Source organism: Balaenoptera acutorostrata, chromosome 2 (assembly GCF_949987535.1).
Source record: "Balaenoptera acutorostrata chromosome 2, mBalAcu1.1, whole genome shotgun sequence".
Classification (NCBI taxonomy): Eukaryota; Metazoa; Chordata; class Mammalia; order Artiodactyla; family Balaenopteridae; genus Balaenoptera; species Balaenoptera acutorostrata.
In genome coordinates, this window is record NC_080065.1 from 49,294,274 (window position 1) to 49,320,045 (window position 25,772).

Here is a 25,772-nt window from a genome sequence, read left to right on the forward strand (position 1 = left end):
ATTGGACTGTGAATATCAGTATTAATGTATGACGTCACTAACCTCCTCTATTCCACCTTAACAATCTTCATGGCCCTCGGAAACCTGTGCTGACTGAACTACAAGTTAAAATGAATAACCTTTTATTCGTAAAAGATCGAGTCATAAATAGGCAGAATCAACCCATGCTTTTATTTCCATTGCATATAAAAATTTCATACGAAGGTATTGATGTACAGTACTATCCCCATGGGCTGTAAGAGAGGCTAAGAAACCACTAAAAGAATCATCATTTGTAATGCTCACACACAATTTACCACTCTGAAAACATATCCAAAGAAATCAAATTAAAAACAACTAAAATCAGTAAGGATGTTTTTTTGTAATTATAGTGTCCCCGTTGTACTGTTTAAAACAAAAGTAATCAAATTCCTTTGGGCCAGGGCTGCTAAAATCTACAGTTTGTGTCAAAATAAAATAAAATAAAATAAAAGACAGAAAGAAAGAAAAGAAAAGGAGGCTCATTTTTTCTAGAAGAAGAATCTCTCCTTTCACTAAGTCACACATCCTGAGGGCTGGGCCACTGGGAATTTTTCATAGCTTTTAGGAGCTGTGCAAGGTTGAATTTAAAAATTCTAAAGCAACGTAAGTTTTGCTGAAACAGATTCTAGAGAATGGTGAATCCATTATGCCGTGTGAATTGGCATCATATAAAACTTTGTGTTTAAATATATGGATTTACATACATAAGGAAATTTGGTTCATCTTAGTTGAAGGGTTAAAAAAAAATGAACTTTTTCATATTATGTATTTCCTTAACATGACAGGAAGCCAAGGAATAAATTACTGACACACGTGACCTACGGCTCTAGTTTCAAATCAAATTCATTTGCCCACGTGCTCTAGAAGACTTTTAAAGTCTAAAAAGACTTTTTATAATCACTGGACAAGAATATATCTTCCCAGTAGTGTTTGAAAATAAAAAATCAAATGTAACTAACTAAAGTAGCTCAGTTAGTATCTGATAGGGAAAAATCACCATCATATATGCCATGCTGCTTCATGGCAAAAAGTACTTCAGGGCTTGTCTCTCAAAAGGGTCTCAGAATGCTCCAGAGGTTGTCCGTGTTTCTGTAAAATCCAGCTGTTGCCAGAAATCCAACAGATTCAAAGCTCAGATGTAAAATGCCCAGCCCTAGCCCCACCATTACCTAACTTTCAAATGCAGCAAAACAGAAGAAAATATTGATTAAAGTTAAGGCACAGCCCTGGGACCAAAGACCTGCAGCTATGTTTTCTTAATTTTATATACCTTTATGTATTTTATAGTTTTCTTGAATCTTCCATAAACAAGCTCTAAGGTGACAAGACTATTTTATAGAAGAAAAGAAAATGTACAAGGAGTATGTATACACACCATTCATTCTCTCACCAAGAGTTTCCAAATATATCAACACCATCCCATTGCGGGATGATGTTTTAATAAGAACTGATAATTTACAATTAACATTACAGTATGTACATTACAATAAATACATGGTTGTAAACAGACAAACAGGACTGTATTACCGGTAAGGTCATTTGGTGAGAAAAAAATGCATGGCACAAAAAATAAATAATGCATTCAAAGAGTATCATAAAGCTTTCTGTAAAATCCACTTCATTCAAGTTTTTTTTTCCTTGTCTGCAATTTGTTCTATCTACATTATTTTCTTGTGAATTTTAAGTGACGTAAAAGAAAATTAAAACAGCATTATTGTGTTTAGTAACTTGCAAGCTGAAATGTACTGGTTTTATGCAAACTAGGACATTTTCTTCCCCGTACAGTACCCAGATATTGCATTTTCTTATGGCATTTTAGGAAACATAAAGTCACTTGTAAAAGGATATTCTTTTTAAAGCAGTGTATAATTCTGAAGCACACTTTGGCGAAAGAGAAGGGAGAGGAGAAGTAGAGTGTATAGTGCACTAGTCCCTGTCTTTTGGATATTATGTCTCTTCTACAATTTGATTGTCCATCAGTGGATATCTTTACAACATGTGACCATTAAAAACCAACAAATTGAAAAAGAAAAAGCCTCTCTTTTTTAGTGCAGTTATAAATCTTTTCAGGTCTGGATTTGTTTGTGACATATTGCTGTTTTAATTTTTTTTTTTTTTTCATTATTAAGATTCTAGGCACTCTGTGGGGGAAATACCAAGCATTAGGGAGGGGAAGGAATGAGAATATTTTGAGAAAGGAATAAACACTAGATTCTTTGCCTTTTCCTCTAAACCTCCATCAGGGACAAATAAAAATGGAAACAAGTTTCCAAATATTCTGGTGAAACCACTTGCCAAACATAAGACTTTCTTTGAAAGTCTGATTTTTACAGGGGAAGGAGGGTGGAAATCTGATAATTAATTGGTCAATTTCTATCCTGTGCTCTGTGTGAAAGATCGGAGCTACATAATTTTTCTATCCAAATTTCTAAGCATCAGTGGATCTCAGGGGATTAAAATAGTATCTTCAGCTTGGGTCATTTCCCTGGCTGCTGACTTACTGATTAGTCCCCAGATGGCTTCTTTTGACATCCCCAATATAAATGTTTTTCAGGGTTACAATTTTATTTATTTTCCATTTGGTCTGATACTCCTTTAGCCTCTACTTGGGTTCTTGGATATCACTCTAAAAAATGATTATTTGGGCTCCATACTCTTCACAGAGAAGGTAAACACTTTATTAAGAGCTGAAGTGGGAAGGAAGTCCAAACTAAATAAATGCCCCAAGATGCCAATTGAAGGTCAATACTGGGAATCAATCTCTAAAATTGTAATACATTTCTTGATGCTAAATTTAGCCAACAGTGATCTCTAATGTTTGACTTAGGCAGAATCTTCTTACCCAGCTCAGTATTTTAAAACGGCATTATATTGCCAAATCTCTGGTGCCAAGGGCATCATCAACTTCTTTCTGTCAGTGTATTTAAAGAAGTTCTTCTCCACAAGACATACTTATGGATCAAAGATAACTGATAAATCAAGTGCTACGTGTTACATGGCTGTCCTTTAAGGAAGAGTCATTGCTACACTTAAAATCACTTCTCAGGAATATTCTTCATACAGTTCTTAATCCCACAGTGAAATCAGAGAAACAAAAGAGCATTCATTGTACTGGTCTTCATTAATATATTCTGCTAATATTGTTAAAAAATTACCTAGCTAGCTATTAACGTTTCTTCGTAAATCAAAAGTAAAAGCTAGTCATTATATATGACCTCATGGCAGAAAAGAAAGCTAACTCTAACTTGACTACCTGTTCTTTGCATCAGTCAGCATGGTGGTGATGTATCTGATAAGACACCACACAGTGAATGTGGACAGAGGTTCAAACACACACTGATAATGAAGCAGCACAAGGGGGAAAAGTTCTTACTATGACTGTGAAAACAAAAATGAGCATGAAATGTGTGGGTTATTACAAAGACATGCACTTGTGAAATGAGGGTCTATCGCCACAGCAAAATGTTCTCAGAAGACACTAAGTAGGAAAATATCTAAAAAAGACTGACCATTCTAGCTACTGGGTATTTATATATCTCTCACTTGCTTCAGACAACACCAACTGATGACTGAGTGTCCATGAGGCTTGAGACACATTAGACAGAATGCACATCAAAGTATTGTGGAACAAGTATTCACTTTGCACACGGTGAAGAGAAATGTAAGTGGGGAGCAACTCTGCGTGTCTGAAAAGAGTGAAACGAAAAGCCAGTAAACGAAGACCTACAAAAAGGGTTTCCTGCAACATAAAGTCAATTTTTGTTTTTAAAATATGGAAGTCATTGGTATATAAAACAATGGGTCACTACAAATCAGTTAATTGCTATGACGTCTAAGGTGCAAGTAAAATTTGTAAATTAGGTTTATCCAGTGTAGCACAGATTTGTACTGAAAACTTGCAAGTTACTCCTTAGAAAAAAAATAACCAGTGGCAGATGAAGTTCTGAACGTAGTTTTTTAAATATAATACCTCAATACATTTAATAATAAAAGTAAGCTCTACAAAAAATCTGCTTTACATTATCATACAAAACGTAGAGGTCAGTGCAGCTCACTGAACCACACTATTCAGTCAGGTATCAGGAAGACTTGAAATTAGAAAATTATGCAATTTCTGTGGCTCATCTTCTTCCTGGTAACAGCTTCACAATGTGTCCCGTTCCTGACCCACTTGTTGCTTCGCTCCGTCCATGTAATGCCTTCTTGCTGCTGAAAATATTGCAAACAAATAAAAAGCAAAAGAACCCCCAAATCATCTCAACTTTTGGGCTGCCTGATGAGCCACACTCCCTAGAAAACACTTTGGAGTTGATTTTTCTCTTCTTCTTCAGCTCGACCGAGCTGCAATCTTGTGACACTGCTGTTCGTGAAGATGTCCCCCTCGTTCTGATGACATGGAGGTGAAAAAACTGGTGACGATATTCCTGAGCGCTAGACTGAGTCGTCAAGGTCAGTTTTGTTCCGCAAACGTCCTGGCAGATGACAGTGAGGTGTGACCGTAGTTGTGGCATGTGACATGCACTTTGGAAACAATGTTTCTACTTAAAAAAACAAAAAACGCAAACAAAAGGCATGGAAGTCTCTGCCCTGTTATGTGTCGGGCGAGTGGGCTCCGATGGCACAGGCCTCGGGCTGGCTCTCCTCCTCCTCCTCCCCCACGGCTTCCTCTTCCGCCTGCTCATCCAGGGGGATTTCGGTGGACTCCGAGTCTTGAGTGCAGAGCGTCTTGGAGTCACTGCAGCTCGTGTCTTCTTCTACTTGACTCCCACTGTCCTTTTCGGTGTCTGACTCGCCGTCCTCCTCTAAAGTCAGTTCAAACTGGAACTTCTCAGTTTGACCCTGCCGGCCCTCCTCCTGGTCATCCGGCGCCGGGGAGGGGCTCTGAGGAATTGTGCTCTGGTACCACTCACGATTGTCCTCCAAAGTGTCCAAAATGTCCTGGGCGTCAGGATGGACCAGGTCTGCCCACGTCTCCCAGAGAGGATGAACAATGTAGTCTATGAAGCCCACCTGATTAAAAAAAAAAAAAAAATCCGATTGGGACTAAGAAACAATGGAAAAGGTTAACGAGCCCCCTCCAATGTATCTAATTGATATGTTGAATTAAATTTTTATATATGATATATAGAATTTATAGAAAAATATACAAAATATAATATGCTCTGCAAATATAACGCTGAACTGAAGACTACTAACCTTAGTTTGGTAAAACAGTCACTATTTTAGGTAGCAGACCAATAAAAAAATGTTGTTACTAGCTGGTAAAAACTAGCTTCTGGAACTCTGAGTCCAAGAGTCTGTTTGCGATGTAAAAAAACCTCCAGTTGTTTACATGGCAGGACTTGGCTTGAGGCTGGGACTTTAGAATAGCCCATTCATAGGTAAATCCAGAGAGCTGAAATAATGCCATGTACTCTATATGGATTCATATAACTTTATTCGCTTGCGAATTGAGATAGCTGAAATAATGCTACACATATGAATATACTATATGCATAGAGTCACGATGAATGAATATACTGTCCTATGAACGTATATATGACTATATGAATATAAATTCTAAGAATCAAAGAATTTTTTGGCTTGCAAACACTAAGGTGGACATTGAGCTTGACAAAAGAAAGTAATTAAGAAAACCCAATAAAATACTGTGTGACATGCATACGGCGTAACCAAATGTTCCGTGTAGTTGTGTTCTCTCTGAAAGCTTTATGCTTAAGGCATCACCTGTGATTTTTCCACAGAGGCATTGTGCTTGTCACACATGGGGCTTATCTCCATGCCCCGCTCCCTCTCTCGGTCCCCTTGGCGGAAGAACTCCTCCATGATGCGGTCCGTCCACTGGCGGTATAGCTGGAGAGGCTTGGTTGGGTTGCTCAGGTCGGCACAATGCACCATGTTCTGAAGGACCTAAAAGAGATCAATGCCTTCTCTATTTAGCACCTGCTCCTTTTTTTACTAGAAATTCACATCAGATGACTGTGACACTTAAAAATACATGTAGTGTTAAGAGTCGTTCCAGACAGCTCGACCATGGTGTGTCTGTGTGAAGTTCACACCTGTATTAATAGTCCCAAATTATGCCACTTCTACTGCATTTAAGTATCATAAGAGAAACTGTTCATGTGCATGGCTGATTAAATTCAGAGCTGCTTAAGTGGTTGGTTTTGTAGGATGTTACTTTTTTTTTTTTTTTAACACATTTCCACTTGAAAAGGCCAACAGGATTTTATCTGGTTAATTCTCAAGATTAAGAATTTGGATAAAAATCCTGCTTACAGCTACTGTAATTATAAGTTGGAAAAAAGGAGACATAAATCTTATCTAAGCTAGACACACAGACACGTGTACACACACACACACACACACACACACACACACGCAGACATAGCAAATTCGAATGCTTTACCTGAATCCTATCAGAATAATTATCAAGAAGAAGAACTCCAGAACTTGTCACTTTCTTAGTTTCAACCATAGTTTTCAAGTCAGCCAGTAGATTCATGTGCTTTGACATGTCTGTTGCAAGTACCTTAAAAGACAGAGTATTTTAAAAAAGTTTTTATTGCAGTATAGTTGATTTACAATGTTGTGTTAGTTTCACACGTACAGCAAAGTAAATCAGTTATACATATACATATATCCACTCCTTTTTTTTAGATTCTTTTCCCATACAGGTCATTATGGAGCATTGAGAGTAGAGTTCTCCGTGCTATACAGGAGAGACATTTTTCTTTTCTTTTTTTTAGCCACACCTCTTGGCATGTGGGATCTTAGTTCCCTGACCAGGGATCGAACCCGTGTGTTCTGTAGTGGAAGCGTGAAGTCTTAACCACTGGACCGCCAGGGAAGTCCCGACAGAGTATTTTAATAAGTAAAAAACGTCCAGGGGAAAAAAGTCAGAATTTGCATATAAAAATGAAGAAATGGAGAACCACTCTGTTGTCTAATAGCTGTGTGTGGGAATCCTTTACTGCTTCTTGGGGCAGGATCTTCTCCCCTTTGCTATCACTTTCCCTGGAAGCCCAGATAAATGTGTGCAATATACATTTCCAGTAGGCACTGGCAGCCACTTTCACGGTGATAGGAAGGGATATTTCCATAGATAAGACATCATCGCACGTTCTGAAGTTTTTCTATTCCTTGTGCTAGAATGTGGTTACTGGACTATGATGGAGTGAGTCAAGGCTGCTCACGGAGTACTTCAGAAACAATATTCTGGTCAGTTTTCTGCTTATCCAAACCAGATAATCCCTGCCTTTCTCTGTATGTACAAAGCTTAACAGATTTGGTTTTTGACAAGCAGAGATATGCCCGTGTCTCATAATCACTGTGGAAAACATGTACAGAGAAAAGACTAAGGTCAGGGATGTTTGTACATGGCACTTCTGCTGACAGAGATTTTTTTTCCAGCTTTTGAATGGAAAAAGTCCATATTTTAGCCAGCTCCCTGTGCTTTTGTTAGTCAGCTCTGTCTGCCACCAGACCGGAGGAGTTGAGAAAATAAACCTGGAACGAGGGTAAGCTGTCATTATTCTTAGCTCCAGACTGGTAGCCGTAGAGCATCATTGCCAGCAGCAGGGCCAGCCTCTGGGACAAAAAAGGCAGCATTATCTTGAAATATACATGATACTTTCACCTGATAGTCATCTCATTCTTTTTTTTTTTTTTTAAACACCATGCATCACAGTTCTCTTCTTGCTTTTATCAGTTACTTACAATATCAATGACCATCTTCCTTAATGATTGTCTTTGCTTCTTGGTCAAATTCTGGAAAATGTCACAGTTTTCTTCCTGAAGCAACTTAAAGCCCACGGCCAAATGATGGTTCTCCAGGACAGAAGAATCATTGTACATCAAGGCAAGTTCAGAGTCTTGAAAGAAAGAGACAGAAGGTTAGCAAAGCCATTTATGCAAAGGTTATCTTATTCTTCATATTCTGAGGTATTTTGGGTTTAGGAAGCAATTTCCCCTAAACGTCTCTGCTCGCATTCCCATTACATGACAACACCTAGAAGAAAGTCCGCTAGTTAATGCAGCCACAGAAAGATCCCTGGAATCTTGGGAGTGTATTCTAATGCTCTTGGCACACGGCAAGTCAGTTCCCTCTGTGGTTTCAGCTTCCTCTGCTATAAAGGGAAAGAAGAGTTAGGCCAGATTACCTTGGACCTCCTCTCCGGATCTGCCAGAGGCAGCTCCGTAAGCTCAGCAGAAGAAGACATTATCCCTAACATTTACAACATGTCCAGAGCATAAAATGTTGTATTCCTGACAACTGTGGACCACCTACCCAACATTGTATATGATGTAAAGATCATGTGACTTAGGATTATTTGTACTCTGAGAAGGTACAAGAACAGCTTGGAACACATGAACAATATCAGATCTGTTCATGCTTGTGCTTATTTTGTTCATAGTATAGCTTTGAAAGGCAAAGCTTTATTCATTTTTCCATTTCCTTTTCCAAGTATCTTGGCAGTCACTATACACATGTATATTGCCCGTCCCAGCTGCATGCTCAGGGCTTCACACAGAGACGGGTGTTTAGCTGCCTACATTTCTCCAGAGTGAAGATTCTGCCATTCCCCCACAATTGTCCTGGACCTATTTTAGGCAGTGACAAATCCTGCCTCTTTCCTAGTTCCTATAAATAGCAAACTCAGACCTATAAGGTAGTCATTAAAAAAGAATTGACTGGTGCTTCATTCTGTTGCCACTTAAGTCACTGTAAAGACTAAAAGCATACGTATTTGATCTTTCTTCTGACTCGTGTGTGGAAAATATATATTCTTTTCTAATAAAGAAATATCCAATACTATTCAATGACTATTTTAAAGAAGCTAGGGAGGAGGAGAGGGGTTCAAGAATATTTTGACAGAAATCCTATGATTTTAGGTTTATACAGAAAAATAACATTCTATTTATAAGCTACAAATATAGCTGTGGAAAGCTTATTTTAAAATGAGATCAGTGAAATAAAGTGTGTGTACTGTTGCTAGGTCCAGCTCCACCTCATACAGTGAAATGTCTCTGCTCTTGAACCTCAGAAGTCATATGCTTTGAACACGACTAATGTGTTCAAATGTGTGAGGAGGTCTTTTCCCCCCAAACTCAGGCATCTTTGCTATAAACAGAAAGTATTCGTTTTCCAAGTAAAATTTACTGCTATATATGTTCTGAGGCTGCTTCACTGTTTCAGAAAATAATGCTGTTATGTGAAATGCTTTTTTTAAGATAAATATCCCCTAACGTGTTCTATTCAATATTTCATGATGTTATTTACATTTTATGGAATTATTTACATAGTACTGTCCTTGAAAAAGACTTATGCAGCTTCTCACCTGGAATTTCCACTTCTTTACATCCTATTCAGAGTCCCCCATTCCCCTACATCATGTATAAAAGCTTAACTGACTCAAAACCTGCATCAGGTTTACAAGGAGTGTATGTGTCATTAACAGCAAATCATTTGGTGCCTAAAACTAATACCAGCGGAATGATTAATGAAAACTGTCACCACAACTAAGAAGCAGAGGTGTCTCTGGCCTGGGAATCAGCCAGGTGAGCCCCGGTGCCCCTCCACCACAGCGAGCCATGCAGCCTCCCTTAAAATAGGACAGGTGACCTCCCATCTACAGGAAGTCTGATCTGACGATTCCAAGTCTTTATTACGAGAAACACAGATTCAGCCTTTGGCTTTGGACAGGTTGGCAGCGCCAGCCGAGAGTGTGCTAGCCTGAGCCACTGATGCTCAAACAATCCCCAATAGAAAGAGAAAGCACAAATTTAACGTCTATCAAAAAGGGTTTACTGTAAGCTAAAAATAATCACATAATTCTGATAGAGTATTTCATAAGGCTATTTATTACAAGTTTGCAAGTTATTAGAGGGACTCCCTTAGAGTATGCTGTGAAGCTAAAACTTACTTGTGTTACTGGCTACTAAGCCTCTTCTGAGTCCTGAAATAAAATGATTGCTGGCTTGATCCCTAGTTAACAGCTAACTAAGGCAGTAATTCTCACAATGCCCCGGGGCTCTGATCAACCCTGGGATAACTTTCGTCTACCAGGTGACGGTGCTCATTCATTCTTTCAGGTGTTAACACAGCCTCATCACACCCCACCGTCAAGAAAACATCAGCAATCCAAGGCTGTTGACTACCCTGTGTTGCTGAGGCCCCACGGAAAGGAGATCTGCACAACATCACTGAAGAACAAAATACTTCCAGAAACATGGTCAGTTATCCTTCCACCTCAGGCAGGTCATCAGCAGAATGACCTTAAACAGACACCCTTGGCCACTGTCCTGTATGCATAATTACCCCCGACATGTCTCCATTATCTATTCTCAGTGGCTCTCAAACTTTAAAGGGCATCTGATTCATCTGTGGACTGAGGCCTTGCGAGCTTAAACTGCAGACTCCACGGGTACTCTGATGTCAGCCTAAGCCCATTTGCCCTTAGAGGGTCCACAAGAAAGAATAACAGAGTTGGTCCTCATTTTTCTTGAAAAATTTATCAGACTACTTGGAAGACAGTGACTTTATTATCAGTTGTTTTAATTTGTTCTCTATTCTTTTTTTTTTTTAAAGAAATTCACATTCTTTTATTTATTTATTTATTCATGGCTGTGTTGGGTCTTCGTTTCTGTGCGAGGGCTTTCTCCAGTTGCGGTGAGTGGGGGCCACTCTTCATCGCGGTGCGCGGGCCTCTCACTATCGCGGCCTCTCTTGTTGCGGAGCACAGGCTCCAGACGCGCAGGCTCAGTAATTGTGGCTCACGGGCCCAGTTGCTCCGTGGCCTGTGGGATCTTCCCAGACCGGGGCTCGAACCCGTGTCCCCTGCATTGGCAGGCAGATTCTCAACCACTGCGCCACCAGGGAAGCCCCTGTTCTCTATTCTTAATTCTAATGTTATAATATGGGAACATATAATATTATATATAACAGGATGCAAAGAAAACACATAGGTCTGATTTTGGTATTATTAATATAAAGAAAAAATGCAAACCTTTCTTAATGGCAAAAATTAAAACAAAATTGATATGTATTTGTTAAAAATCTATAAAATTAAGAACATATCAAGACATACATAAGAATCAAAAAAATGAATCAAGCCAGGATAATAAAAAATTGCCAGTGTACCTTTTACTATATGACCTTCCTGTTCTTTACAGAAAAGACACAGTAGACCCTAACCAATGATACAATGTAAACTCATGTAGCTGCCTCTAATGTATATTAATATTTATGTGTCAATATATAGTAATGTTCTGGTGACTCCTGAAAGCACCCCATTATAGGTTCTCATAAGGTGGCTGAAACATGAAACGTTATCCTGTCTAATCCTAGATAAATAAGTTCATAAACCAGACTTCTAAAATGTACTGACTATCCACACAGTTTTGGAAATCCATGACTTTCAGTCCTCCTATACATGAGTGAGTTACTAAAGTGCATTTTGTTACAGGGCAGTCCAGAGGCTATTAAAAATATACAAATAGGTAAATAATCCAAAAGATCTGAGTTAAATCTCTCAAAACAAGGCTATACTTAAATTCTCTCTTTAAATCTGGCTGCAGCAAAGTGTTATGAATGAATGGTGAAGGCACAGATGTTACTAGAGCTAGATTGCTATGGGGCACGAGGAGACTATTATCCACAACTCACGGCAAAAAGGAAAGGCAAACTTTTAACAGATATGAAAAAAAATTAACAACTTTGAACTTTATTTTTTCACATATAAAACTGACTTTATAATGTTAATCTACCATGGTGTGAGGGAATTTAATAATGAATGGTACACGTAAATTATTTACCAGTTAACTTCAAGTACAGAAAGAACAGAATTTCTGTAAAGCTTAACCTCTTTGCAAAAGCCTAGCTCAAGCACCACTAACATTCCCCACAGAGGTTTTCTGTGCAGCTGTGTCAGAGGTGTCGCACGCTGAACAGTCTAATATTCTTTATATTTCCAAATTCAGTGATGACTTATTTTATGAAATGTCACCAGTGAGAAAAAATTAATGGTTAAAAAATATTAAATAAAAAGAGATAGTTAGTCAAAAGAGAAGTTCCTACTGCCCTCAGCAGGAGATTTAAAAAGGAAAGAACAGGGACTTCCCTGGTGGTCCAGTGGTTAAGACGCCATGCTTCCACTGGTAGGGGGCAGGGGTTCAATCCCTGGTCAGGGAACTAAGATCCCGCACGCTGCACCGAGAAATTTAAAAAAAAAAAATTAAAAAAATATAAAATAAAGGAGAAATTTCTATTAAAAAAATAAAAAGGAAAGAACAGGGCAGGGCATGGTGGTGGAGGGGGAAAGAGGAGTTACAGGCTCTGGAGAGGATTAAATGACAACCTACAGAAAATGACGGATTTAACATTTATTCGGATAACTTCTTTTATTTGAAACTTTAGGGGCAATCTAACTATCTACATCTTTCGGCAAACTTTCACTTTTGATTGCCCTTGTCTACTAATGTGGTAATATATTATTTCTAGAGAAGTACTGGAATGCATGTTTTTCAAACATCATATGCCTCATGGGATATGAAAATAATTTTTAGAGCTACACTACATTAACATATGCTATCACTGAAACGCCTATGTGCACATCTCAAGAGAACATTATGGCTCTGGAAACACCCCAAGTTTATAAAGACTCTCAGTCATTCTAAAATGTACAAAGGAACATTTTTTTCTGCAAAAATAAGTATGCTTTACTTACTTGTATTGATCAGAAACTGATTGGACACACCAGGATGATCTACATCATGTATTGCACTGGCAAAAATTGCTGCAAGAATCTCTAAATCTGTAAACACAGCCTGAAAAAATCCAGACAATATCTGATTTTATTATAACTCATGATCAAACCTTTTCCATTGGTTATATTTTTTAAAATATTAAAAAAGGAGCGTCTACAAATTTTTTATAGAAAAGAATAGCTTATTTTAAAAGTATTTAAGATGTTTAAGGATATTCTGAAAATGTGCATAAAATTAATAGCATGAGCAATTATTTTCTTTTCTTCCATTCAAAACAGGAACTCTCAATCTCAGCAAAACTGACATTCAGGGCCGGATAATTGTTCGTTATGGGAGAACATCCTGTGAATTACAGGATTTTTAGTAGGATCCCTGGCCTCTACCCATGAGATGCCAGTAGCATGTACCCCCGAGTTGTGACAGCTAAAAATGTCTACAAATATTGCCAAATGTCCCTGGGGGAAGGGAGGAGTAGGAGTAAAAGAGGAAATCACCCCCAGTTGAGAACTCCTCACTCAAACGATGACGTATTAACACAGTTTTATAATGGAACAATCTGAACTATAACATATATTAGCAAAAGAGAATCAGTCTCCCAAACAATGATGGAAATCAAATTGCTTTACTAAACACTTAATGGAACAACTTCATAGGATCTGGTAACATTAAAGATGTGTTTCCTTCTAATAAGTTCTATGAAAAATACCAATGCATTGCTAGTATTGATATTTTATAAAATAATCACCTTTGAACTATAAATGAAAAAGTCCTCAGGCTAAATTCCCAAAAAACCCCACACTAACTGAAACTGAGTAAGGCAGATTTGCTTTCTCCACTAGATCATTTCAAAGAAGCAGTATCATAAAACACATGAATCCCTAAATCTCTGATCAATTATCACAGACAAAATTCATCAAAGACTCAACTGTTTAGTTACCACAATGACATTTCGCCCCCATAACTCAATAATATTTCTAGTGAAGTCGATTATTGTTTGCCCTGTGCACCCTTCAGTATAAAAGTTGAAAAAACCATTATGAGGGGCAAGTTAGTGTTTTCAAAGGTTTAGAAACCAGGTTTACCTCCAAAGCAGGTGTAGATAACAGCACGTGTGTTGACTGGACGACGTCTGCAGCGTGAATATTATTGTGGTAGGCCACATCAGCGTGGTAATGATCTTCCAGGGTCATTAGGTATGTAATTAAAGTGTCCACTGGAATTTTAAATGTTTTTAATAAATCCCGTTCCTGTGGGAGAAGAAATTCTCTTAACATTTTGTCCTTATAGAAAAGATTTTCCATAGAGTATGTTAACAACAACAACGAAAAATCACCCCCGTGTCGCCTATGGATAACCCAGATATGGGAGTAGCACTCGCTCAATGTCTAGTGAGGACAATGAAAACCCTTGGGATGATCCAGGGACTTCAGGGACAAAACCAGAGTCGAGTTGTCCTTCTGGAGCCCAGCAATGCTTTTCTCAAGTTATACGGTGTCAGGAATGAGCTGCCAACTATCAAAGTATCTGTGTCCCGGGATCTTGAAGGCAGCTGCAGTCCAACACCATTGACAAGGCTACTGGATCAAAACAAGTGAGACACAATATCCCCTCGAGGGTTGGAGCTGCCCTTCCAAGTCCCAGGGTATCTATAGCTGCAACTTCTCATATAAATCCTAACACTGAACTGGGGCAAAAACTTGACAAGAATGAGAAACCGATGTGAAGAAGAGAGCAGTCCACAAGACAGTGACTGAAGAAATTACATACTAAGATTAGTCAGCAAAGGGCTGATTCAATTTGTAAAGTTAGCACTCCATTCTCTATGCAAGTCAGGATCACGTGGATGATTTTTAAACTATTATTTTAATGAATTGCTTTAATTTGTCCCCCTCACATCTTTTTCTTCAATGGAACAAATAACACAATTGATTTGTGTTTTACCCATATGCTAACCTTTCTGTATCCTTATTTTGAAAAAAGTATCAAAATAAGTAAAAGAGGGTAAGTAGTGAAGAAGATAAAATGCATGCACAATTCACAGACTGGACGTTATGTCACCAAATAAAAGAGAGGTGATAGAACTTAACTGCGTTACCTGAAAAATGGTGTGCATGATAACAGTCAAAGGCCGGTTCCCAGACAACTCTGCTATTCTGAAAACGTGAAGACCCCATTTGTTCACATCTTCTAGTTCCTGGGGTTAACGAAAGATAGAACAAATCTGATTGCAGAAGTAGAACATGAAACAATGAACACAATCATTTAAAAATTACTGACTCCAATGAAAAGATTATTAAATTAAAAAACAATTCATTTGGGCTTCCCTGGTGGCGCAGTGGTTGAGAATCTGCCTGCTAATGCAGGAGACACGGGTTCGAGCCCTGGTCTGGGAAGATCCCACATGCCACGGAGCAGCTGGGCCCGTGAGCCACAACTACTGAGCCTGCGCGTCTGGAGCCTGTGCCCCACGACGGCAGGGGCCGCGATAGAGAAAGGCCCGCGCACCGCGATGAAGAGCGGTCCCCGCACCGCGATGAAGAGTGGCCCCCACTTGCCGCAACTGGAGAAAGCCCTCGCACGAACCGAAGACCCAACACAGCCAAAAATAAATAAATAAATAAATAAATAAGAAAATCCTTTAAAAAAAAAAAAAACAATTCATTTTAAATGTAATGATGCACCATGTAAGTACAGGCAAACTTTAGGCAAATCCGCTTAAACATACTAGAAACTGAATGGCGTTGCTTAACCTTATGTCTCTGACAATACAACATATTTACATACTTGAAATATCGATCTCAAAGTATTTCTCCAATAGTTAAAACCTACTCTCAAAAACCTTAATTATTCTCCTAAAAGACTTTTCAATTGTTTAAGGTCAAAGAATCAAATATAGATGCAAAAATAAAGAACACCAAACTGCCTGTCTAAATCCACATATTAATAAAACCCAAGTGATTTAGAAAGAGCTTTATAAAGGGCTTTCCCATCTTCCAAAAAAACCTCCCACGAATTAATAAACTTTTCCATTTATTTAAAAGAGAAGGTATCAAAGTTCACTGCATATTTCTGATCAGGATACTTGAAATCGTCTTACCTTGGCAAGGATGTCTTCTTGTTCAGTTTTGACCCCAAACCTTGGGATGCTTGAATTAGTCAAACTGGAGCTGTGCATCAATTTCTTGACCCCACTGATCTGAGACATTGGCCTTTTCTTTTTCTCCTTTTCCTTCTGAGTCGGAGAAGGAATTTCCACTTCATGTTGCTTATCTTAAAAATTAAAAAAAAAAATTCTTCATTTACTATTAATTCTACCTGGGTTTTTTTTATTATAACATGCATAATGGCAGATTTTAATTGATCAGTATATATTCTAGGAAATATCTCCAAGTAAAACTCCTTTTAAAGAAGTTGAGTGTTTATAATTTGATGTGGACTTAATTTGATACTCTCAAACACAAAATTAAGCAAATAAATTCCACTGCAAAATAATTAACATCAAATGTATTCAGGGATTACGTCTTTTGAGAAACTTATGATAGGAGACTTGGAAAAGGCAAAAGACACTGGTTATTTCCGCTGCTCATCGATTTCACTCCTATTTAAAATTCACTTAGTGGTGAGAACACTGCTCTTGCCAATTAAGAACGCCAGTTTCAACACCTACTTTGAAATGGCAGAAACTTCGTGCACAAATATAAAAACAGCACTGTGTGAACCTAATAGCGTACTGAAATGGGTCAGTCCGTGGGAGCATACACAGCGTATGTAAAGGACTTAGATTGCTACTGCTAGCTTACATCTTCTATACGATAGTGAGATGGGGGAATAATGCAATAAGGTTTTATGGAGAGCACAGAGTACCTCCAATATTATCTGATAACTAAATATCAGATTCACGAAAGCTAATTGTTGTTTTCAAATAAGACATCAGATGTCTTCAGTACACTCATTCACTATTTCAAGGCAGTGAGCTCCTTTAACTTGTCCTTGCACAGAGTGTGTGTTCAATAAATATCTGTTTAGTGAATGGGCTAATTAGCTATTACGACAGTTTTGTTTTGAAAGTAAATTCAGATCAAGGATGTGTTCAAGTTATTGGTTTTCCCTTACTGCATTTTCTTTCTGTGGATGGAGGGTGGGGTAGTGGTGTCCCAGTACACCATACTGTCAGCTATCATCAGCAAGCTTTTTTTTAGCTATTGTGTTCTATTTATCTGTCTCTCCAGTCTACCAGGCATGGTGCCCATTAGACTATCAACTCATTGAGTTTAGGGACCATTTCTAATTGATCATTAAATACCTAGTGCCCAGCAATGACTGGCATTTAACAAGAATTTGTTGAATGCATGAATAGATCTCTCTATAAAATACATTTTACAGTTGAGTGCTTTGGAAAAACGGGCAATATACAACTTTAATTCAGAGAATCCCTGAAGCCCTGAATAAAACGAAAAGATAAAAAACATACTTTGTCACCTTAGGTTCTAAAGCTTAGAGGCTCAAATTATTAATATGATGAATGAAAACAAATGGAATTCCTAACTCTTGTTTCCAAAACAAGTTTGCACCCCAGTCTGCTTCCAAAAACAAACAATGCAAAAAACTTTTAAAAATCGCATTTAAATTGTTATTCTCACCTAAGAATGTGTTTGATATATACTCTGACACTTGATTTCCAGACCGACTCATTTCAGAGAGATGGGTGAGTTCTCGATTAAGCATCCTTTTAAACTGAAAAACAGAAAGATAAAATGAAATAACAGAAGAGGAAAATTGAAGTGAAATAACATAAGCATATGTTAAGATACAGAAAATATGCCAAAGAATTTTTAACCTGTCCTGACTCTTTAGATCAGTCCCATCCAATAGAACTTCCTACAATGATGAAAAAATTCTATAATCTCCGCTATCCATTACAGGAGACACTAGCCATATGTGGCTATCAAGCACTTGAAATGTGGCTAGTGCAAATGAGGAGCTGAACTCTGGATTTTATTTCATTTTAATTAATTTAAACTTCAATAGTCACATGTAGCTAGGGGCTACCATATTGGACAGCACAGATTGAGACACTCAAGAACGACATTAATTAAGGGGAAAAAAGGCATAAAAAAATAACATGCATTATTAGTATTTAGAGAAGAGAAAAAAACTAATTTATAAACATACAAAAGGGTTGCCACACAATAAAACATGGTATGTTTTTATCAATTAATTTGTCATTAGCAGAAATGAATAAGTATACTGGTCAGAGGTTAAAATGTAGTCTTTTCCCCCAAAGCAAAACTGAATAGATTTATTTGAGTACTCTCCCAGAACTATGGAGAAAATATTTGAATAGATACTATATGATATTTCCTTTGTAAAGTTTTTTCTAAGTAGGGATTTATTTGTTCTCAAACATTCACAGAATTTACCAATCTATCTTCCTAAGTCCCATAAAAACAATTGAAAATTGACCTGTTCATTTGAAACTTCACTGCTTCACAATCTATTTTACTGGTGCTCCGGTGCCTATTTTATCCAAAGAAATTTATCTACCACCTGGAATTTATCTACCACCACTACATGGCATTATCAAAATCCAGAATTCTCAATGATGTTATGCTTTTCCATCCATCAACTGCTTCTTTTTTTTTTCTTTAACATCTTTATTGGAGTATAATTGCTTTACAATGGTGTGTTAGTTTCTGCTTTATAACAAAGTGAATCAGCTATACATATACATATATCCCCATATCCCCTCTCTCTTGCGTCTCCCTCCCACCCTCCCTATCCCACCCCTCTAGGTGGTCACAAAGCACCGAGCTGATCTCCCTGTGCTATGTGGCTGCTTCCCACTAGCTATCTGTTTTACATTTGGTAGTGTATATATGTCCATGCCACTTTCTCACTTTGTCCCCGCTTACCCTTCCCCCTCCCTGTGTCCTCAAGTCCATTCTCTACATCTGCGTCTTTATTCCTGTCCTGCCCCTAGGTTCTTCAGAACCTTTTTTTTTTTTTTTTAGATTCCATATATATGTGTTAGCATACGGTATTTGTTTTTCTCTTTCTGACTTACTTCACTCTGTATGACAGACTCTAGGTCCATCCACCTCACTACAAATAACTCAACTTCATTTCTTTTTATGGCTGAGTAATATTCCGTTGTATATATGTGCCACATCTTCTTTATCCATTCATCTGTCCATTGACACTTAGGTTGCTTCCATGTCCTGGCTATTGTAAACAGAGCTGCAATGAACATTGTGGTACATGACTCTTTTTGAATTATGGTTTTCTCAACTACTTCAACTGCTTCTTAATGTATCTTCCTTTGACTTCCAAAATAAGCCAAATAGACCTTTTAATATACCTTAATATTTCTCTTAACATACATTAACATACAGCCAACTATTAGATACTTGATCCAAAAAAGTCACATTTTACTCTAATATTTAGTAGCCTTTAAAATTTTGAATTTCACCATAAATCCTCATTTAAGTCTGGAAAAAGAGAGTAGTGAGTTCATTATTTAGTAATGTCTGAAATGTAATTCTAACTCAGTATTTAATTAGTTTATTAGAATTTTAAAAAAAATCTTGATTCTCTGCATAATTCATACCAAGGTGTTCTAATTCAAGATAATTTGGCAAATAGCTTCCAGAGTTAATCTAATTGACCACCTAGATTAGGTACAAGAATTTATCCCTGTAAAGTACTGAGAGAGATCAATAAAAAATTTCAACAGGGGCTTCCCTGGTGGCGCAGTGGTTGAGAGTCTGCCTGCCAATGCAGGGGACACGGGTTCGAGCCCTGGTCTGGGAAGATCCCACATGCCGTGGAGCAACTAGGCCCGTGAGCCACAATTACTGAACCTGCGCATCTGGAGCCTCTGCTCCGCAACAAGAGAGGCCACGATAGTGAGAGGCCTGCGCACCGCGATGAAGAGTGGCCCCCGCTCGCTGCAACTAGAGAAAGCCCTCACACAGAAACGAAGACCCAACACAGCCAAAAATAAATAAATAAATAAATAAATAAAATTAAAAAAAAAAATTTCAACAGACTTTTGGATACAAGAAATGCATATTAGCATTCTCCTGCAGTCAAAACTGAAGAACTGGCTACAAACAATAGAAATGCCTCTGGTTGTTAATTTACATGTTGAGAGAGGTTATTCTCAAACTCAGGAACACAAAGTTCACTTTCTTTGTGTATTTTTTTTTATAACTTGCTCTGATTATAAAATGCATATGGGTATAGAAAATCTAGAAAGCTATATAGAAAAAATTAGAACTCATGTACATCCCCAGTGTCCCACTGCTAATAACCATATATAAATAGCTATATTTCCTTCTATGCCTTTTTTTTCATTTGTATATATATATTTGTTGAAGTACAGTTGACTTAAAAGTATCATATGAGTTTCAGGTACACAACAGAGTGACTGAACATTTTATAGATTCTGTACCATACAAAGTTATTGTAATTTTATTGTCTATATTCTCTGTGCTGTACATTACATCTTATGATATATATATATATATATATCTCATATATATGTGTGTGTGTGTGTCTCTCTCCATATATATATATATAGATAGATATATAGATATATATATATATATATAGACACACATACCCGGTGGAATATTACTCAACCATAAAAAAGAATGGAATCTTGCCATCTGTGACAACATGGATGGACCTGGAGGGTGCTATGCTAAATGAAAGAAGTCAGAGAAAGACAAATACTGTATGTTTTCACTTATATGTGGAAACTAAAAAACAAAACAAACGATCAAATATAACAAAACAGAAACAGACTCACATATACAGAAAAACTAGTGGTTGCCAGAGTGGGGGGCAGGGTAAGGGATAGGCAAAATAGGAGAAGGGGATTAAGAGGTACAAACAACCAGTTATAAAATAAATAAGTCACAAGGATGTATATATATTTTTAAAACTGGCATCATGTAGTCTACGAAACATGGGTTGCTGCTTATTTTCACTGAGCATTATATATTATGATCCGCTGGGGAAAAAATAAAATTTGGAACCTTCCAAGAATGTTCCTGAAGACATTTCCATTAGTGTTCAAAAAATTTTCTGCTGATCTTTTTATAAAGTTATATTTTCTTAAGTAAATCATAGGCTATCAACTAGGAATGTATTAGATTATTTAACTCGCACTGGCATATAGTGGGTGCTCAACACTGAGTTCTTTCTATCTCCCAGTTTCCTGGGCCCTTTTATAGTGATAGCTGATTTTTATCATTTCAGGGCAAATGGATGGAAGATCTAACTATAGTTATGCTCACACAAAATATGTATCTAAATATCTAGCTCCCTTACCAATTCCAAAAAATAATTTAGGGTATTATTCATATAAGAAATGGTCACCATGCTTCAAAAATATAACAATAATACCACGCATAAGGCCCAAAGGTAAGTAAATCCTGTTTAATGAATGAAATTTTACTCTTGGAAAAAATCTACTCTTTGGGCAAAATATATTCAAGAGAGTCTGCTAAACCTCTTAAACATATATTTAATGAAATATTTCTTTGACCTGAAATTGTCTGTGCTATGAGATAAAAGTTGCTATTAAGAACTGCCTGGTCATGACAAAGTCCTTTCTCAAAAGCTGGGGGAATAGGTAAGGCTATCAGCCACTCCTGGCATTTCTACAGTGTGTTATACAGGAACCCCTGTCCACCTGCCCTCCGTGAATTTCTCTCAATGTAACTAAAAAACGATGCAACCTCGGTGGGGCGTGGGGGAGTTGGCCCCTGGAAAAGTTAGATAGGAGCCCAGTTTTTCTATAGAGACACCTTCTAACTTGTAAGCAACCTGGTATGAGGAATATGTTACCAAACGCCCAAGCAGAAAAACTTCATGGTATCTGCAGATATGCCACACAAATTATTGGATTTATCTGGCAGAATATGAAGAACGAGGTGTATTTTCCCGTCAGTTTGATTATACAACTCATCAAAATAGCCAGTTGGTACAGGTAACTGAGGCAAAAAAAATGCCAGTGAAAGGATTCTATTGTACAGACTGATAAATGACAGATTATATTCTACTGATTATTTCTGCATCATATACATATATTCCCAGACTACCCTTCTGCCTTGGTTCCAAACTCAAAAGCATGGGTGGGGAAACCTTTCATGGCACGCTTATCTCCCTCCCACTTGTGAGGTGCTCCAAGGAAGTCAACATTTCCTTTCAACATAATTAGATGACACAATATTTTAAGCAGTCCTCTTTCTTCCCAAGAGTATGCGAGATTTCCTAAAGACAATTTCCAGAGAGTCAATTAAGTTATAACGCAAGGGCACTTTCTAAGAGGAATTAATATTGCTTCCTTTTTTTGCTATTGATATAAAACATACAGTCCACAATAACCACAATAACCATTGATATAAAACATACAGTCCATAATAACCACAAAAATTACCATCAGAGTTTTCTCAACTGGTAGTTGCTCTTACAGTTTGGTCTTGGAGTGCACAGCAGGATGTGCTAAAGAACAATAAACTTAACCATTCAACAATCATTTTAAAATGTAAGTGGAATTTCTCTCATTTTAAGATAACTACATACCATTTATTAAGATGATATATAATTGCCATGAGGGGGAAAATGATTAGAAAAGGTAATAAAATGTACTTTTTCAGGAACACTGTTATGGGTTCTCAATTCATAGATTTGGAAGTGACAAAATACAGAACTGCTTTTCAAAAGAACTGGTTGCAAAATGCAGAGCAATTTAATTGAGCATTTAGATATCTTTAAAAGTGACCTCTAAATATTTTTGGCTGATGAGTTATTCTGATTGTTTCTGGTCTAAATAGCCTGAAATAATATGTAGAATTATTGTTGCAACAAAGAAAAACAGAGGAAGATCTCTAAGTGAATGCTTTCATCCTTTGTTCTCATTATGCATCAGAATGTCTGTATGCTGCAAATTTAAAGCATAAAAGTGAAAGTGCAGTTGAATTGAATACTGTATATTGCTTTTTAAACTCCAGTTTTCCAACTTATGCTCTATATTTAAGACTGTGCATGAAATAAAATTAAATAATAAAACAAAATTAAAGTATTCTTAAATTTAATCCCTGTACTTCCCCCTCATGCCAATGTGCTACTGGGTACATAATATATCCTCTAGTATATAATTAAGAAAGTGGTAAAGTTTAAATATTAAGTAAATGCTTATTTTTCCCCACAACATTCTGCTAAAAATCATTTGAATATGCTGCACTGTGATACACTACAACTTTAGTGGATATCAGCATTAAAAGCTAAAATAAATACTGTATCAGCTGTATAAAAATAAATCTTTCAAAATACATAATAAGACTAAATACATTTATATTGGTCCTTCCTAAGTGTTTTTAGCAATATGGTATTAAAAGCATAAAGCTTTCCAGCAAAAATTTTCTCAAAAAGCACTAAAATTCTGTGTTTAGATTCCTGAAGGTATTATTCATAATTATAACACAAACGTGAAGCCCTTTAAAAAGCTATCAAATATGAACTGTCTAAAAGCTAGGAAATGACTTCTAGGGAGACTGGAGGGAGAGGGCGTCTTTATTATTCTCTACATTTTTCTATATTTAAAAAACATTTTAAACTAAGAAATGGCTAGCAAAATTCAAATAATGAAAATTACAAAAATCTGGACCATCTAGATTTAAAGGGAGGTGGAAAATCATTACTATTCAGACAACTAAAACTGAAATAAGTTTTCTTAGAATGCGAGTAAATCTCACAGGAAAGAGGAAATTCTCCTTTAAGAAGAAACAAAGAAAATGCAAAATATTACAATCTGAGCGTCCTTAAAGTAACGGAAAAGGATTCTTTAAAAATGTGTATTGTGATTTGTTCAAATATTCCAGAATAAATTCCAATTTCTGAAGTGATGCCTCCTTTAGGACTGAAAAAGGTTTTTCTACTTCAGGTTTCTATTAAACAGCTAGGATCGCCAGGTTAGCATTACCACAGGGCACGTGTAAGAAGCTTGCCAAGCAGGAACGCAATCTTATTAAATGCAGTGTACTAATTCATTTTTTGAGATTAACAAAAATAGCAGTATCATATAAATTTACATCTTCCAGTTTTACAAATAGATGATCAAGTGTTCGTTTTAATAAGATACCACCTGAAAAGTCAAGTAATGTCAACTTTAATGTCATCTAGAGCTTTATATCCAAAGGTGAAAAAAACCATACTCTTCATCAGGTAAAAGCAGTACAGATTTTTAGAAAGAGCCACAAATTAATTTTTATAAACTTTGAGTGCTACATACTAATTAAAGCCCATGTACCAATTATAATTTAGCCCAATTATTTATTTCCAATGAATTTAATTACCTTGATACTTAAAAGAATAACTCAAATTTATACCACATGACAAAATAGAAGAAACGCTGAACATTAAAAAGCTATTTTAACATGCAAATTATAACTAATAAAAGTTCTACAATTTCTCCTTATCTTGACCACTAAAAACCCACATTTCTTCTGTAGTTTATATCTAAGGAAAAATGTAATCAGAGTAATCAGGAGTTTACAAAAGCTAAATAAATCTTACCTTTATGTAGCCCCAAGATACTGACAGTAAATAGTTTGCTTCAGGCATTTTTGATTGATTATATAGAGAGACAATAAATTCTAAAATATGTGTATCTTCAAAACCTTGATACTTTAACAATCTCCACAAGCACAGAGTATGTAGGTTTTTAAAGATTTTTGGTAATTAAGTACACATAAGAAAGCCTCGCATTAGATCCCATCCAGTTGGTTTCCCATTGAACGCATGCCATTTGTAAAACTCCAGAATGGAATGCAACAGAATTCAACCACTATTCTGAATAAAGACAATTCATGTGATAAAGAAACATCTAAAGATCTAAGGGTCTGCATCTTTCTCTCCCTGAGCTCCAGGGCTTAATGAATAATGTATGTCAAGATGCTTAGCTGCAAGAAAGACTAGTTCTGTCAAAAGCTACCAAATAAGGAACTGCAGGGAAGCCAGGAAGAGTGACAAGAAACCCCTCCCATAAAACCCCAACTATGCACCAATCACACTGCGTCCCTGGGTCTAATAGGGCAGGGGGTGTGGACTAGGCCCAGGTTGCTCTGTGATTGGTTGGCAAGGGCAAACCTCTGGGGAGGAGATTTTCCTCCTCACCTCTGGTAAACGCCATTTAATAATGGTATCCCTATAGCTGAGGCTGCCGCGTGAAAAGATGAATGGGCTTCCCCTCTCACAGTGATGAATAACCACCATAAAACTCTACATAATTCATAGTTCATTCTTAAATAAGAACTGCCAATCCTTTCAGAGTCATTTCTATGAATTTTAATATTCTCTGACTTCTCTTCAAAATAAAAGCTGCTGTAAAAATTAAACAATAAATAAATAAATAAAATAAAAGCTGCTCTAAAAATGGCAATCAGGCATTTTAATTGTCTCCCTCTGTCAAATCCAAAACAAGTGGTTTCCCCGGTAACACAGATATAGCTGAAGTTCTTCCTCAGTCCAACCTAACAGCATACTGTAATTATAAAATACGATTTATGCCCAGAATTCATAAATGGAAGTGATACATTTCCTCACCTGTGTGGCATTGTTATTCTCGGCTCCTTTTGTTTCTATTGTTATATATGGTTGAGCTCCACAATCTTAAAAATCTAAGGGTGGGGATGATTTATTATAAATCTGATTGTGGGGAAAAAAAAAACCCTGAAAGCTAATGCACTGTGTATGGTTAAAGAATGCAGTGTCCTGTGTACAGATTTCGGGATCTATATTTTGATCAGAAGAAAACATTTTTATGATTGTGTAAAGGTATAAAGTGGCTCTTAAGAATACAGAATGGAGCTCAAGAGTAATCAGGCCTTTTACAAGAGGAGCTAAATAAGAAATCTAAATTCCTTTGGGAAAAAATGATCTTTCTTATTTGGTTTGGGACAGCATTATTCTGT

General features: G+C 37.0%; 1 protein-coding gene across 11 annotated transcripts in view; it reads right to left on the reverse strand.

Annotated features, from left to right (window-relative positions):
* Positions 1-148: 148 nt before the first annotated feature.
* Positions 149-25,772, reverse strand: part of LOC103002367 (cAMP-specific 3',5'-cyclic phosphodiesterase 4D) — a 723,774-nt gene continuing 698,150 nt past the window's right edge. For all 11 annotated transcript variants that reach the window (XM_007176074.2, XM_007176076.3, XM_057541514.1 and 8 more), the window contains 9 exons: positions 17,430-17,523; positions 15,887-16,059; positions 14,885-14,983; positions 13,872-14,036; positions 12,750-12,849; positions 7,741-7,895; positions 6,431-6,553; positions 5,749-5,931; positions 149-5,031 (listed from right to left, as the gene is read on the reverse strand). In XM_007176074.2, the coding sequence (XP_007176136.1) occupies positions 4,612-5,031; positions 5,749-5,931; positions 6,431-6,553; positions 7,741-7,895; positions 12,750-12,849; positions 13,872-14,036; positions 14,885-14,983; positions 15,887-16,059; positions 17,430-17,523 (1,512 nt within the window). In that variant the 3' untranslated portion in view covers positions 149-4,611. The remainder of the gene's footprint in view (positions 5,032-5,748; positions 5,932-6,430; positions 6,554-7,740; positions 7,896-12,749; positions 12,850-13,871; positions 14,037-14,884; positions 14,984-15,886; positions 16,060-17,429; positions 17,524-25,772) is intronic.